We start from the raw sequence: 14,293 nt of genomic DNA, 5'->3' as shown, positions 1-14,293 counted from the left end.
GACATCCAGCTAGCATTTTATTATTTCATTTAATCTTAGAGTTTAAATTATTTAGGTAGAGTTAATCGTTAGTTAATTATGTTTATTTATTGAAAATTAAGTACAATATGAAGAAATTTCCAGACACGAGGTCAGTTAGACAAGGCTTAATTTAGAACATCTTAAATCAAGTACTTAGGGGAAATTCCTTATTTATTTTAAATAATAAACCTCGACTCTTTGCAAATTAGGTCTCATTTAACGGCGCGAAACTAAAATAAGTCTCGTGTATGATTTAACGAGGCGAGATTAAATTGCACTAGGCTAGGCTAAACCTTTTAAAAAAATTTATCCGGGCCTGGAACTAATCTCTAAGCTTTTACTTTATGCCGGCGTTTTAATTTAAGTTAATTTACGCGCAAAACTTCAAAAATACCATCGTTATTTTAAATATTTGAGATTTTAAAATATCTTTATGGCGGTATTTAATTAATTAAATAGTTTAGATTAAGTAGTTTAAATTAAATAGGGTTAATTAATAGTAAATTATTGTAAATTAGTGCAAATTAAGTCCTTTAATAATCCTAAAATGAGCCGTGAACGCGAAGTTAAAGCTTGAGATTCTTAATTTCTTCTTATGGGAATATTTTACTTAGCTCTTAAATTATTTTAATCTATAATTCTGTTTCCGTAAATCGTAATTTTGCTAGCCCTTTAATTCTGGTTCTTAAACTTTTCTTAAGGGAATATTTTTTTTTTTTCTTAAATTATTTTAATCTAAGGTATTCTTTCCGTTAATTATTATTTTGCTAGGACCTTAAAGTAGCCCTTTAATTACGATTTGATAATGGCTTAATATTTAGTGGTTTTTATATTTATGGGAATATTTAACGAAATATTCCTTCAATAATTTACGGAAACATTACCATAGATTAAAATATTTTTTGTTAGGACCCCTTTAATTCTTACTAGGCAATGACTTAGTATTTGTTATTAATATAGTTTCATTTTTAGATGTGACTGATTTTCTTGGATATTCTGTTGCTGGTTATTCGGAGACGTTTCCTAGTAGATGATTTCAACCTTTGATAAACTCTGGAGTTCATCCGCTGTTAGAGATGCCCATTCTTGATGACATCTTCCATGGATGTTTTCAATCTGATGTGGCCTTGCAACCATTCTCAACAAATACTGGCGATGAACATGGCCGAATCTAGAAAAATTCAAATTTTTATAAGAATTGTATTTGCAACTACTTAATTTCTTTGTACGCGTTGAAACTTTAATTTACGTTACACTTTATATTATTTTTTCTGGAAAATTTTTGTAAACACCCGATTTTTTACTTTTTGTTCAATAAATTTTGCCTTAAACCACTTTTTTTGTTTTCTTAGAAATTATTTGATTAAGAGGGAAGGTTTGAATTTTTTAACTCTAAACAGATAGCCTATTTTTTTGGGGACCCTCTTTTAAGCTTCTTTCAGCTTATATGAAAAAATAAAAAGCTAAAAAGCTCATTGCTTTAAAATGGGAAAAAAATTTAAAAATAGCCTAAATTGTTTAAAAAAGTAATAAAAAAAGCCTAAAAAAGGGTCCAAAAATACTACCCTAAGTCCAGACCCTAAAAAATTCAAGCCATCCCTCTTATCGAAACTATTTCAAGAAAACAAATAACGTGTGCCAAGGTAAAATTTCTTTATTGAGAAAAAAACAATTGAGGTGTTTACAAAAATTTTCTACAAAAAAATATTTAAAGAGTTCCATAAATTAAAATTTGACCGCGTAAAATTGAAAGGGGTAGGCTAGTTACCGATTAAATTTAAGAATAAAATTAAATTAATTAGCGGAAAAACTTCACGGTCCAATCAGTTTAAGGCCTCGTGTTTCGAAAATCCAAGAAAGATATCATCTGGAATGAGGGTCCTTAACATCGGATGAACAAGTCTACTTGAAAACGTCTCTGAATGGCCAGCAACAGATTATCCAAGAAAATCACTCGAGTCTAAAAAATAAAATAAATTAACAAATATTAAGGCAATGCCTAATTGGAAATAAGTGCTACTTTAAGCCTAACAAAATAATAATTTACCGAAATAATCCATATATTTAAGTAATTAGCGAAATACTGGCGATATATGGCTAAGAAATGTTTTTTAATAATTTAAGCTAATTTCTTAAGCCTTGTTCAAATGTCTTTACCTCGTGGTCGTGGTTTTTTAATTTAAATTTAAAATTATTATTTAATAGACTGAATTTACGTAAACAATAATAATTAACTGCCTGTTTCATTAAAAGTACTGAACTTATTAAAACAATAAGCTAATTATTATTAAAAGGCTTACATTTGCTGCGCATTAAGAAGTTTGTTCATTCCAACATGGCCTTGCTAAATTGATTCCAAAAGAACATTCAATGGCGGATAAGAGCTCTAGATTCTAGATTTATTCCTTGACGGCGAAAAGAAAAATGGTTGATCGTCGGCGAAAGGCCTGATTTCCAAGAGCAGCGCATCAAACGATCTTGACTCCACGATGCCAATCAAAGAAAGAAATTTCGGACGGTTAGTTACTCTAGAACAGAGGTCTCTCCCGCAAGATTACGGCCTCAAGGCGTTAAAAGCAGACGACACTAATTGGTGTAAATTCAACCAAGGAGTAATACCGTTTTTCCGTTGGCCTATTCCATGGAGTAGTTTTCTTGGAGCGAAAATGAAAGTTTCCTTAAAATTCCATAAAATTTGTTTGTTTCCTGCAATATTACTCCATGGTGGCAGACTGCAGGAAACAGACAAATTTTATGGAATTTTAAAGAAACTTTCCTTCTCGCTCCAAGAAAATTACTCCATGGAAAAGGACAATGGAAGGTATGGAGCAATATTGCAGGAGACACCAAATTTTATGTAATCTTAAAGAAACTTTCCTTCTCGCTCCAAGAAAATTACTCCATGGAAAAGGACAATGGAAGGTATGGAGCAATATTGCAGGAGACACCAAATTTTATGTAATCTTAAAGAAACTTTCCTTCTCGCTCCAAGAAAATTACTCCATGGAAAAGGACAATGGAAGGTATGGAGCAATATTGCAGGAGACACCAAATTTTATGTAATCTTAATGAAACTTTCCTTCTCGCTCCAAGAAAATTACTCCATGGAAAAGGACAATGGAAGGTATGGAGCAATATTGCAGGAGACACCAAATTTTATGTAATCTTAAAGAAACTTTCCTTCTCACTCCAAGAAAATTACTCCATGGAAAAGGACAATGGAAGGTATGGCGCAATATTGCAGGAGACACCAAATTTTATGTAATTTTAAAGAAACTTTCCTTCTCGCTCCAAGAAAACTACTCCATGGAATAGGCCAACGGAAAAAAGGTATTACTCCTTGGCTGAATTTGCACCAATTAGTGTCGTCTGCTTTTAATGCCTTGAGGCTGTAATCTTGCGGGAGAGACCTCTGTTCTAGAGTAACTAACCGTCCGAAATTTCTTTCCATGATTGGCATCGTGGAGTCAAGATCGTTTGATGCGCTGCTCTTGGAAATCAGGCCTTTCGCCGACGATCAGCCATTTTTCTTTTCGCCGTCAAGGAATAAATCCAGAATCTAGAGCTCTTATCCGCCATTGAATGTTCTTTTGGAATCAATTCAGCCAGGCCATGTTGGAATGAACAAACTTCTTAATGCGCAGCAAATGTAAGCCTTTTATTAATAATTAGCTTATTGTTTTAATAAATTCAGTACTTTTAATGAAACAGGCAGTTAATTATTATTGTTTACGTAAATTCAGTCTATTAAATAATAATTTTAAATTTAAATTAAAAAACCACGACCACGAGGTTAAGACATTTGAACAAGGCTTAAGAAATTTAGCTTAGATTATTAAAAAACATTTCTTAGCCATATATCGCCAGTATTTCGCTAATTACTTAAATATATGGATTATTTCGGTAAATTATTATTTTGTTAGGCTTAAAGTAGCACTTATTTCCAATTAGGCATTGCCTTAATATTTGTTAATTTATTTTATTTTTTAGACTCTAGTGATTTTCTTGGATAATCTGTTGCTGGCCATTCAGAGACGTTTTCAAGTAGACTTGTTCATCCGATGTTAAGGACCCTCATTCCAGATGACATCTTTCTTGGATTTTCGAAACACGAGGCCTTAAACTGATTGGACCGTGAAGTTTTTCCGCTAATTAATTTAATTTTATTCTTAAATTTAATCGGTAACTAGCCTACCCCTTTCAATTTTACGCGGTCAAATTTTAATTTATGGAACTCTTTTAAATATTTTTTTGTAGAAAATTTTTGTAAACATCTCAATTGTTTTTTTCTCAATAAAGGAATTTTACCTTGGCTCACGTTATTTGTTTTCTTGAAATAGTTTCGATAAGAGGGATGGCTTGAATTTTTTAGGGTCTGGACTTGGGATAGTATTTTTGGACCCTTTTTTTAGGCTTTTTTTATTACTTTTTAGGCTATTTTTAAATTTTTTTGCCATTTTAATGCAATGAGCTTTTTATTTTTTCATATAAGCTGAAAGAAGCTTAAAAGAGGGTCCCCAAAAATAGGCTATCTGTTTAGAGTTAAAAATTTCAAACCTTCCCTCTTAATCAAATAATTTCTAAGAAAACAAAAAAAGTGGTTTAAGGCAAAATTTATTGAACAAAAAGTAAAAAAATCGGGTGTTTACAAAAATTTTCAACAAAAAATAATATAAAGTGTAACGTAAATTAAAGTTTCAACGCGTACAAAGAAATTAAGTAGTTGCAAATACAATTCTTATAAAAATTTGAATTTTTCTAGATTCGGCCATGTTCATCGCCAGTATTTGTTGAGAATGGTTGCAAGGCCACATCAGATTGAAAACATCCATGGAAGATGTCATCAAGAATGGGCATCTCTAACAGCGGATGAACTCCAGAGTTTATCAAAGGTTGAAATCATCTACTAGGAAACGTCTCCGAATAACCAGCAACAGAATATCCAAGAAAATCAGTCACATCTAAAAATGAAACTATATTAATAACAAATACTAAGTCATTGCCTAGTAAGAATTAAAGGGGTCCTAACAAAAAATATTTTAATCTATGGTAATGTTTCCGTAAATTATTGAAGGAATATTTCGTTAAATATTCCCATAAATATAAAAACCACTAAATATTAAGCCATTATCAAATCGTAATTAAAGGGCTACTTTAAGGTCCTAGCAAAATAATAATTAACGGAAAGAATACCTTAGATTAAAATAATTTAAGAAAAAAAAAATATTCCCTTAAGAAAAGTTTAAGAACCAGAATTAAAGGGCTAGCAAAATTACGATTTACGGAAACAGAATTATAGATTAAAATAATTTAAGAGCTAAGTAAAATATTCCCATAAGAAGAAATTAAGAATCTCAAGCTTTAACTTCGCGTTCACGGCTCATTTTAGGATTATTAAAGGACTTAATTTGCACTAATTTACAATAATTTACTATTAATTAACCCTATTTAATTTAAACTACTTAATCTAAACTATTTAATTAATTAAATACCGCCATAAAGATATTTTAAAATCTCAAATATTTAAAATAACGATGGTATTTTTGAAGTTTTGCGCGTAAATTAACTTAAATTAAAACGCCGGCATAAAGTAAAAGCTTAGAGATTAGTTCCAGGCCCGGATAAATTTTTTTAAAAGGTTTAGCCTAGCCTAGTGCAATTTAATCTCGCCTCGTTAAATCATACACGAGACTTATTTTAGTTTCGCGCCGTTAAATGAGACCTAATTTGCAAAGAGTCGAGGTTTATTATTTAAAATAAATAAGGAATTTCCCCTAAGTACTTGATTTAAGATGTTCTAAATTAAGCCTTGTCTAACTGACCTCGTGTCTGGAAATTTCTTCATATTGTACTTAATTTTCAATAAATAAACATAATTAACTAACGATTAACTCTACCTAAATAATTTAAACTCTAAGATTAAATGAAATAATAAAATGCTAGCTGGATGTCTTTGGATTATAGAAAGCCTTAAACACACGTACCGTACTAGGCTTAACCTTTCCCCGTTGATTTCAACGTTCCAATGAGCTTGGAGTCACGTCCCAACATCGGCGTAAAACGTGGCTTTCCATCCAACGTTGCCTTAGAATGTCAGCATGACGAGGAACTGATCTAAGAACGATGTTGACTGGTCGCCGGCGCAGAGAGAAAAGAAATCTGGACAAGTGGCGTCCGAGTTTTATAGTAAATTCCGTCGTTGGGGGCGCTTCGAAGTGTGACGTGGGCGCTAATTCAAATAAGAGAACACACAGTTAAGCCTATATAATATTATAGACAGCGCCCCTAGCGGCAAATTTCTTCATGTATGAGATGTCAGTAAATACGTAACTACGTATACAGCGCCCCTAGCGGCAATTTATTAATTATCTATTGCTTACACGAATGTCTAGCGGACTTTTATCATGTTTTAGATGTCAGTAAATACGTAACTACGTACACAGCGCCCCTAGCGGCAAATTTGCTTAACTCTACTTTGCTTACACTAATGTTTAGCAGAATTTTATCATGTTTTAGATATCAGTAAATACGTAACTACGTATACAGCGCCACTAGCGGCAATTTATGAACTGTACTTTGCTTACTCGAATGACTAGCAGAATTTTATCATGTTTTAGATGTCAGTTAATACGTAACTACGTACAAAGCGCCCCTAGCGGCAATTTATGAACTATATTTTGCTTACACGAATGTCTAGCAGAATTTTATCATGTTTTAGATGTCAGTAAATACGTAACTACGTTTACAGCGCCCCTAGCGGCAATTTATGAACTATCTATTGCTTACACAAATGTCTAGTATAATTTTATCATGTTTTAGATGTCAGTAAATACGTAACTACGTACACAGCTCCCCTAGCGTCAAATGTGTGAATTCTTAATTATCCGTTCATAACTAGTAAAATAATAACAACACGTAGCCCCTAAGTTACCCACAATCCCAATCCCGTTTAAAATCGCCAACAAGTTTTTAGTGAGTAGCCCCTCGATGATTGCTTGTAATCCAGACGCAACCATTAATCCCCATCCATTTTAAATCACCAATGAATCCCTATCCTTTTTTAAAGCATAAATGAAAATCAGCAATAAATGAAAATTTTCATTAGTGTATAGCCCCTCGACGCGCTGCCTTTAACAGTGCTAAAGTGATTACCGGGAACCTCTAATTAACCCATATTCCCAATCCATTTTAATCTAATTAATCCATTTTAAAATCCTATATATGCCTGTAACTTAATTGACAGGAAAAGGAATAAAAAATGAGATTCATTAAATCGACGAACAATTTATTTATTCTATAGTACATTTATGAAGAATAAACAAAAGTATATAGAAATAAAAACAAAAAGTAAACTTCGTTGAAACTTGCTCGCGTCGTGTGATATGAGAAGCCCTCCTTTATCACTGAATGGCGTCAACCCCGTCCCCTCTGCTTGGCACTGGGAAGACGACGTCAATAGGCTCATGATGCGGCAGATGCTTGTATTTTTCTTTGAAATTAGAAAAGTTCATTTTTAACTCATTATCGTCATAAACACTAGTATTAATACTTGGATTGCTTTAATTTGCAATTTAATTTTAAACTGAAACTCAGTAACAAATATCAGAAGTTAAAGGGGCTGTTCGACCCTCCCCCCCCCTCCTTCTTTTTTACCCAACCGCAAAACTAAGTTCTGTGAGGAAGCCCCTTTAATATCCTGAGAAGTACAACACTCGACGCGTACTCGAAACCATCTCCCTTATTAGTTTAAAGAATTAACTAACCCACAATCCGAACAACTAAGATAGAGATTTTTAGCGTAATTTTTGAGAAACCAAATAATTTAAATTTTAAACTAAATCCTGTATGGTACTCGTGTTTTATCCCCAAGGAAAATAGTAATCTGTGGAAAATAGCTATAGGTAATATAACGCTACCAGTTTTAGTTTCAAGATTGTACAACCTTAGTCCTAAATGTCCATTCTGTGAGAAAAAGCTAGGGAATATCAAACATATTTTTTAACTGTGGAATAACGCAAAGATTTCTAACTAATATCATAAATTTTATAGAATATTTTAGCCCAAACAAAATAAAACAGCTTAGACACACAATAAAACAGCATAAAACACAATAAAACAGCATAAAACAAAATAAAACAGCATAAGACACAATAAGAAAGCATAAACCAAAAATAAAATAGCAAAGAACACCATAAACCACAATAAAACGACCTAGAAACACAATAACACAACATAAAACACATTAAAACAGCATAAAACTAAATAAAACAGCATAAACACATCTAACAGCGTGAAAGCACAATAAAAAAGCAAAAAAAACAATAGAACCGTTTAAAACACAATAAAAAAGCCAAAAAACAATAGAACCGTTTAAAACACAATAAAACAGCTTAAACACACAATAAAACAGCATAAAAACACAATAAAACAGCATAAAACACAATGAAAAAGCATAGAACACAATAAAACAGCTCAAAAACACAATAAAACAGCTCAAAAACACAATAAAACAGCTCAAAAACACATAAAAACAGCATAAAACACAATAAAACACATGTTAAACTGCATAAAAACACAATAAAACTGCATAAAACCGAATAAAACAGCATAAATCACAATAGAACAGCTTAAACACACAAAAAACAGCATAAATACAAAATAAACCGCATAAACACATATTAAACAGCATAAAAACACAATAAAACAGCATAAAACATAAAGGAACAGCATAAAACACAATAAAACAGCATAAAACATAAAGGAACAGCACACATGTTAAACCGCATAAAACAAAATAAAATAGCAAAGAACACAATAAAACAGCAAAGAACACCATAAACCACAATAAAACGACATTAAAACACAATAACACAAAATAAAACACAATAAAACAGCATAGATACACATTAAACAGCATAAACACATTAAATAGCATGAAAACACAATAAAAAAGCCAAAAAAACAATAGAACCGTTTAAAACACAATAAAAAAGCCAAAAAACAATAGAACCGTTTAAAACACAATAAAACAGCTTAAACACACAATAAAACAGCATAAAAACACAATAAAACAGCATAAAACACAATGAAAAAGCATAGAACACAATAAAACAGCATAAAACACAATAAAACACATGTTAAACTGCATAAAAACACAATAAAACTGCATAAAACCGAATAAAACAGCATAAATCACAATAGAACAGCTTAAACACACAAAAAACAGCATAAATACAAAATAAACCGCATAAACACATATTAAACAGCATAAAAACACAATAAAACAGCATAAAACATAAAGGAACAGCATAAAACACAATAAAACAGCATAAAACATATCAGCACACATGTTAAACCGCATAAAACAAAATAAAATAGCAAAGAACACAATAAAACAGCAAAGAACACAATAAAACAGCAAAGAACACCATAAACCACAATAAAACTGCATAAAACCGAATAAAACAGCATAAATCACAATAGAACAGCTTAAACACACAAAAAACAGCATAAATACAAAATAAACCGCATAAACACATATTAAACAGCATAAAAACACAATAAAACAGCATAAAACATAAAGGAACAGCATAAAACACAATAAAACAGCATAAAACATAAAGGAACAGCACACATGTTAAACCGCATAAAACAAAATAAAATAGCAAAGAACACAATAAAACAGCAAAGAACACCATAAACCACAATAAAACGACATAAAAACACAATAACACAACATAAAACGGGACTCGAACGTTCCAGCCTCTGTACTCTACGTCTCATCCGTTTTACCGACTGAGCCATAGAAGCCATATTCTAAGCGATAGTCATTGAAACTTTGATTTTTCTCAACTTCTGTCTTCCGTTTGGATTAAGAGATGGCACTACCCATCTCAGATAATTTATTAACATACGTTCCCTCAACGGGACTCGAACATGCCAGCCTCTGAACTCCACGACACAACCGTTTGAATTGCTTCTCAGTTCGCACTCTGCTTTACCTTGTGCTGTTTTATTACCTATGCTGAAGCATCTATTTGCAGCATAAGTCCCATCATGGGATGATTCGAGCTCTTCACAACACATAACATCTCGACTTCTGTATATAAGCAAGAAGTTATATCTAGTATCTCAGAGAGAAGGTATAAATTCGCCAGATTTCCAGCTTTATCTCCAGTCCAAACGTTGGTCCGAAGTCAATCCCCGTCTCTAAATTACAACCAGCATCTCATTGGTTCTTGAACACTCACGTCAGCGCGACGACGCGAATGACGAAAATTACAGTCATATTTTCCGACTGAGGAGAGGCGAAATAGCCCGGCGCCTCCTTTTACGTCCCCCCTTGTATTTTGAAAGGGGGACTGGGACTATGGCGCGCGAATACAAAGGCATCTTATACCTTCTCTTTGAGATACTGATATAACTTCTGTATATAAGCTAGCCTTAACTAAAAAACCAACAGCCATTACACCTGTTCGCCGTTCATTCCTTCTCTCCATCTGAACAAAAAAGAAGTAACGTTTTCCTGTCTTGAGAAATAAATAGATATGTATTTACAACTGCCCTTCGTACCCAGTCGCGCCGCCAGCAGTAGGAACGGGTAGGCACGTGCCTACGTTGGAAAATTTTGGCCTACTTGGGGGGCCTTCAAGTTTTTAAAAACGTGCCTATATACCAACTTTGAAAACTAGCCACGAATATTATACTCAAATCCAAGTAGCTATGTACGTCACTGGTTTTAGCGTATGCCATTTCTTCATTTACACCCCATTACAAAGTTTGAGGATAGTTGTCGATGGGAACGATATTTTTCTAACTGAAGTCGTTCCAAAACTCGAGACATTTTTCTTCAATAGAGCTATCTCAGAAGCTTTTGTGTGACGTCACCCACGCTATTTGCCCATAGGCCCATAGAACCAAAGTGGTACCAAACATGGCCGCCCACTGCCAAAGCTAAGCCCATGACGTTTTACCTAGGCACTGACGTCACAACTGAGATAGCTCTATTACTTTATAAAAAAACTAGTCGAGAATAGAGTGCTGTCAGAAGCGCCGGTGTGACGTCACCTATGCTTTTTTCCCATAAAGAAAAAACGGTAACTGTCATGGCCGCCCATTGCTAAAGGCAGACTCGTGACGTTTAACCTTGGATCTGACGTCACAACTGACAGCACTCTATTCCTAAGTGCAATTTAGAAATACGGTAAAATGATTTAACCAGCGAGCGTATCAGAGACAAAAATATACATTGTTTAAAACCTTCATATTTATTTAAAAACAATTTTAACGCAATTAAGGGTTTTATTAAACAAAATATTTATTTACTCCATAAGTTATAAACTTTGTCTTTATTTTTTCTTAAATTTCTGATAATTCATTGATAATTGGGGGTTGAAGGTTCGATAATACCGCAGCGACGTGAACAATCTTATCAACGCAACTTAAAAGAGATCTTGGAACAAATCGAAGAACTTTATAAATCTTCATCCGTTGAATAATACGTTCAACATGAATCCGCACTGAAGCATTGTTGTACGTTTCTTGAACTTCAGAAGCGGTAAATTGAATATTCTTGTCTTTTGAAAAGGGGGGCGTAACTAAGGCGCAACCACTTTCAGATATGTGGGCTGCAATTTGAGGAAACGATTTGTCCGCTAAAATTTCATCTCCTTTTTCGATTAACTCAAGGAATCCGGAGTTTACGGTGATGAAAGAATCCGTACATCTTCCGCCATAGCCCTTAGATACGAAACTTACAAAGCCATTGGGTGTTATGGCGATTAAATACTTCGTAGTAAATGTACCTTTGTACTGGGAGTACATAAGAACTCTTTCTCTCGCACCAGCGGGTCTTTCGCAAGAAATTTCAGTACAATCGATAATAAACCGACAGTTTCCACGCTGCGCTTTGAACGAACATGAACTTGGTAGCGCTTCTCGTACAGACGACTTTGAGGGTGTGAAAATCCACTTCTTTGTATGGAAATAAAACAAATTCAACATAGCCTTGAAATTATCCTCCGCTGTATTTTGATGGATTCCAAATAATGCACCAAGAGCCGAAAACGAAATACCTAATTTTATTTTCACGAGGAAAAGCAAAAGTCGGTCTTCCTTTGACAATGACGCGTTAAAAGACGCGAATGAGAAGCATTTTAACAATGTGGTAAACACATCTAGTCTTACGCCTGCCAGTGAAAGCAATTCCTCTTCATTTAATGATTTAAGGCCATCAATAAACGTACGATTCACTGGAATATCACCTTTGACGCGTGTTGATGTCATTTGCGTTAAAGAAGTAACCTTTACTGGTAGGTTTGCTTGAGTGGCTGCTGAACCATTGAAAAAGCAGCATGAAAACAATGACAGTTCTTGATTATTGTAATAGCCTAGCTCAGTTTGTGTAGCGATAGATTTTGTATCTTCACGTAGCTCAACACGTTCATCAACTTGGGTTAGTTTATTTGTAGAACTTTGCTCTAATTTAACGTTACACAGCCTTCTCCTTTTAACAAGTCTTCCAAACCCCTCAGATTCCTGTTTTAATGATTTTATTAAATCTTCAGGGGTTTTGTTAAATGACGAGTATCCCAAATTCAAAGTCGGAAAATATGAAGGGCTTAAAGGGTCGTCACTCTTCTCGCCTCCCGCGAAGTGTTGACTACAAACTCGGTCATTGTTTTTAGGATTCCAATCTGTTCCATCAAGGCTAAATTAAAATTAAATGTTAACGAGCAAATTCAGATTTTATTTAAGGCCTAGGGCTAGGCCAACTTTAATGATTTTACATTTAAAGGGCTCCACCATAGGCTTGCGGGGTCTCTTAACCTCTTCCAAAGCTACAGCACCCGCAAGCCGCTGGTGGAGCCCTTTAATTAGGGAATTTCGGTGTTGGGTTAAAGTCTAAAAATTAAAAAAACTTACTTTTTCCGTTTAAGTGCATTGATCCATATATTTCTTTTAATGCTATGTATTCTTGAACTTGGAAAACGGTAAAATTTAACCCCTTCTGGAGAATTTCCGTAATAATTCTTACAATTTAGTACACTACAACCCGTATGGCTTCGATTTAAGGACACGGCCATTTTCCCACCAATTTGTTCTTCTCCAATCCGCTAGGTGGTGAACGCGGCGCCTCTAGCGGACTGAATTGAAAATTCTTGGCGGGAAGTTCGCGAATGGTAGATTGGCTGTTTAAAAATGGCTATAAAATACGTCGCATTTTTAGTAGGCCTGTGCGAGTACCCGGTACCCGAAAACTTAATTTCTTAATACCCGAAATTATTCGAATATTTAAATTTTCCCGCTAATTACCCGTGACAAGGGTTAGGACAATCGGGTATTGGTTTGGCAAAGTTTCTTGAACTTAGAAGAACTTAAGTTTGAGTAAACTTTTCCACAATGCTCAGTATTATTCATTATTTCAATCCTCGCTAATAGCTTTAGCATGGATAAAGAATGCGCGTGAGGAAATTTGTTTTCACTCTACAGGATAGGCAACTCCCTATCTCGGGCGACAGCTTATTCTGTATATACTCTGTTACAACATCGGTTGTCAGCACGCGCAAAGCTAGGTTTCTATGTAATCTAGCCTTGCGCGTGCTGACAAGAGACAAAAAACTTCAGGATATTTTAAACGATTTTTAGATCCTGAAGATCCTGAAGTTTTTTTCTCTTGTCAGCACGCGCAAGGCTAGATTACATAGAGACTTCGCTTTACGCGTGCTGACCACCGATGTTGTAATAGAGTATATACAGAATAAGCTGTCGTTCGAGATAGGGAGTTGCCGATCCTATAGCGTGAAAACAAATTTCCGCACGCGCATTCTTTATCCATGGCTTTAGCGTCTTATTTTTGTACTTTTCGCCATGGTATTCAAGTCTTTCATGACACTTATTTTTTTCACAAATAAAAGTATTTCATCCCGATAAGTACCCGATATGATTTTTTGCTACCCGAAAAGCACCCGACTAATGGTAGTTTAGCTAGGCCTAATTATTCGAGTACCCGTTAGAAATCCGAGTACCCGTTAGAAATCCGGGTACCCGACCCGATACCCGATTGGAAGTTTTTTCAACTACCCGTACCCGACCCGAAACCCAAAAATCACTACCCGCACAGGCCTAATTTTTAGCATTTGCCAATTGCGAACGCGGTGACACACCGTGACAGACAGGTCCAGTGTAATACTTCTCCGTGACGTCATCTTCACTCGGACATGTAAAAATCCTCATACTTACTTGAAAATAACGCCATCCTTTTTGTATCCTC

The 14,293-nt window shown here is 34.4% G+C and overlaps 1 protein-coding gene and 3 long non-coding RNA genes across 4 annotated transcripts; 1 reads left to right on the top strand and 3 right to left on the bottom strand.

The window, feature by feature from the left end:
- Window positions 1-67: 67 nt before the first annotated feature.
- Window positions 68-2,585, bottom strand: LOC149690213 (uncharacterized). The gene is made up of 3 exons (XR_016383663.1): window positions 2,322-2,585; window positions 1,790-1,981; window positions 68-1,192 (listed from the first exon to the last, which is right to left on the bottom strand). It is a non-coding gene; the product is annotated as an uncharacterized LOC149690213 (long non-coding RNA).
- Window positions 2,586-3,394: 809 nt separating this feature from the next.
- LOC149690212 (uncharacterized) lies at window positions 3,395-5,906 on the top strand. Its single transcript, XR_016383662.1, has 3 exons — window positions 3,395-3,670; window positions 4,012-4,203; window positions 4,784-5,906. It is a non-coding gene; the product is annotated as an uncharacterized LOC149690212 (long non-coding RNA).
- Window positions 5,907-7,285: 1,379 nt separating this feature from the next.
- LOC149690211 (uncharacterized) lies at window positions 7,286-10,229 on the bottom strand. The gene is made up of 2 exons (XR_016383661.1): window positions 10,041-10,229; window positions 7,286-7,510 (listed from the first exon to the last, which is right to left on the bottom strand). It is a non-coding gene; the product is annotated as an uncharacterized LOC149690211 (long non-coding RNA).
- Window positions 10,230-11,266: 1,037 nt separating this feature from the next.
- Window positions 11,267-13,604, bottom strand: LOC149690210 (uncharacterized). Its single transcript, XM_089869711.1, has 2 exons — window positions 12,946-13,604; window positions 11,267-12,730 (listed from the first exon to the last, which is right to left on the bottom strand). The coding sequence occupies exons 1-2, from the start codon at window positions 13,104-13,106 to the stop codon at window positions 11,380-11,382; spliced, it is 1,512 nt and encodes a 503-aa protein (XP_089725837.1). The 5' UTR covers window positions 13,107-13,604; the 3' UTR covers window positions 11,267-11,379.
- Window positions 13,605-14,293: the final 689 nt, after the last annotated feature.

This window comes from Phalangium opilio, unplaced genomic scaffold (genome assembly GCF_054372755.1).
Source record: "Phalangium opilio isolate 3A_F unplaced genomic scaffold, DU_Popi_V2 ptg000031l_1, whole genome shotgun sequence".
NCBI classification, from domain to species: Eukaryota; Metazoa; Arthropoda; class Arachnida; order Opiliones; family Phalangiidae; genus Phalangium; species Phalangium opilio.
The sequence above is the reverse complement of the archived record's forward strand: the minus strand, read 5'-3'. Positions and strand labels throughout refer to the sequence as shown.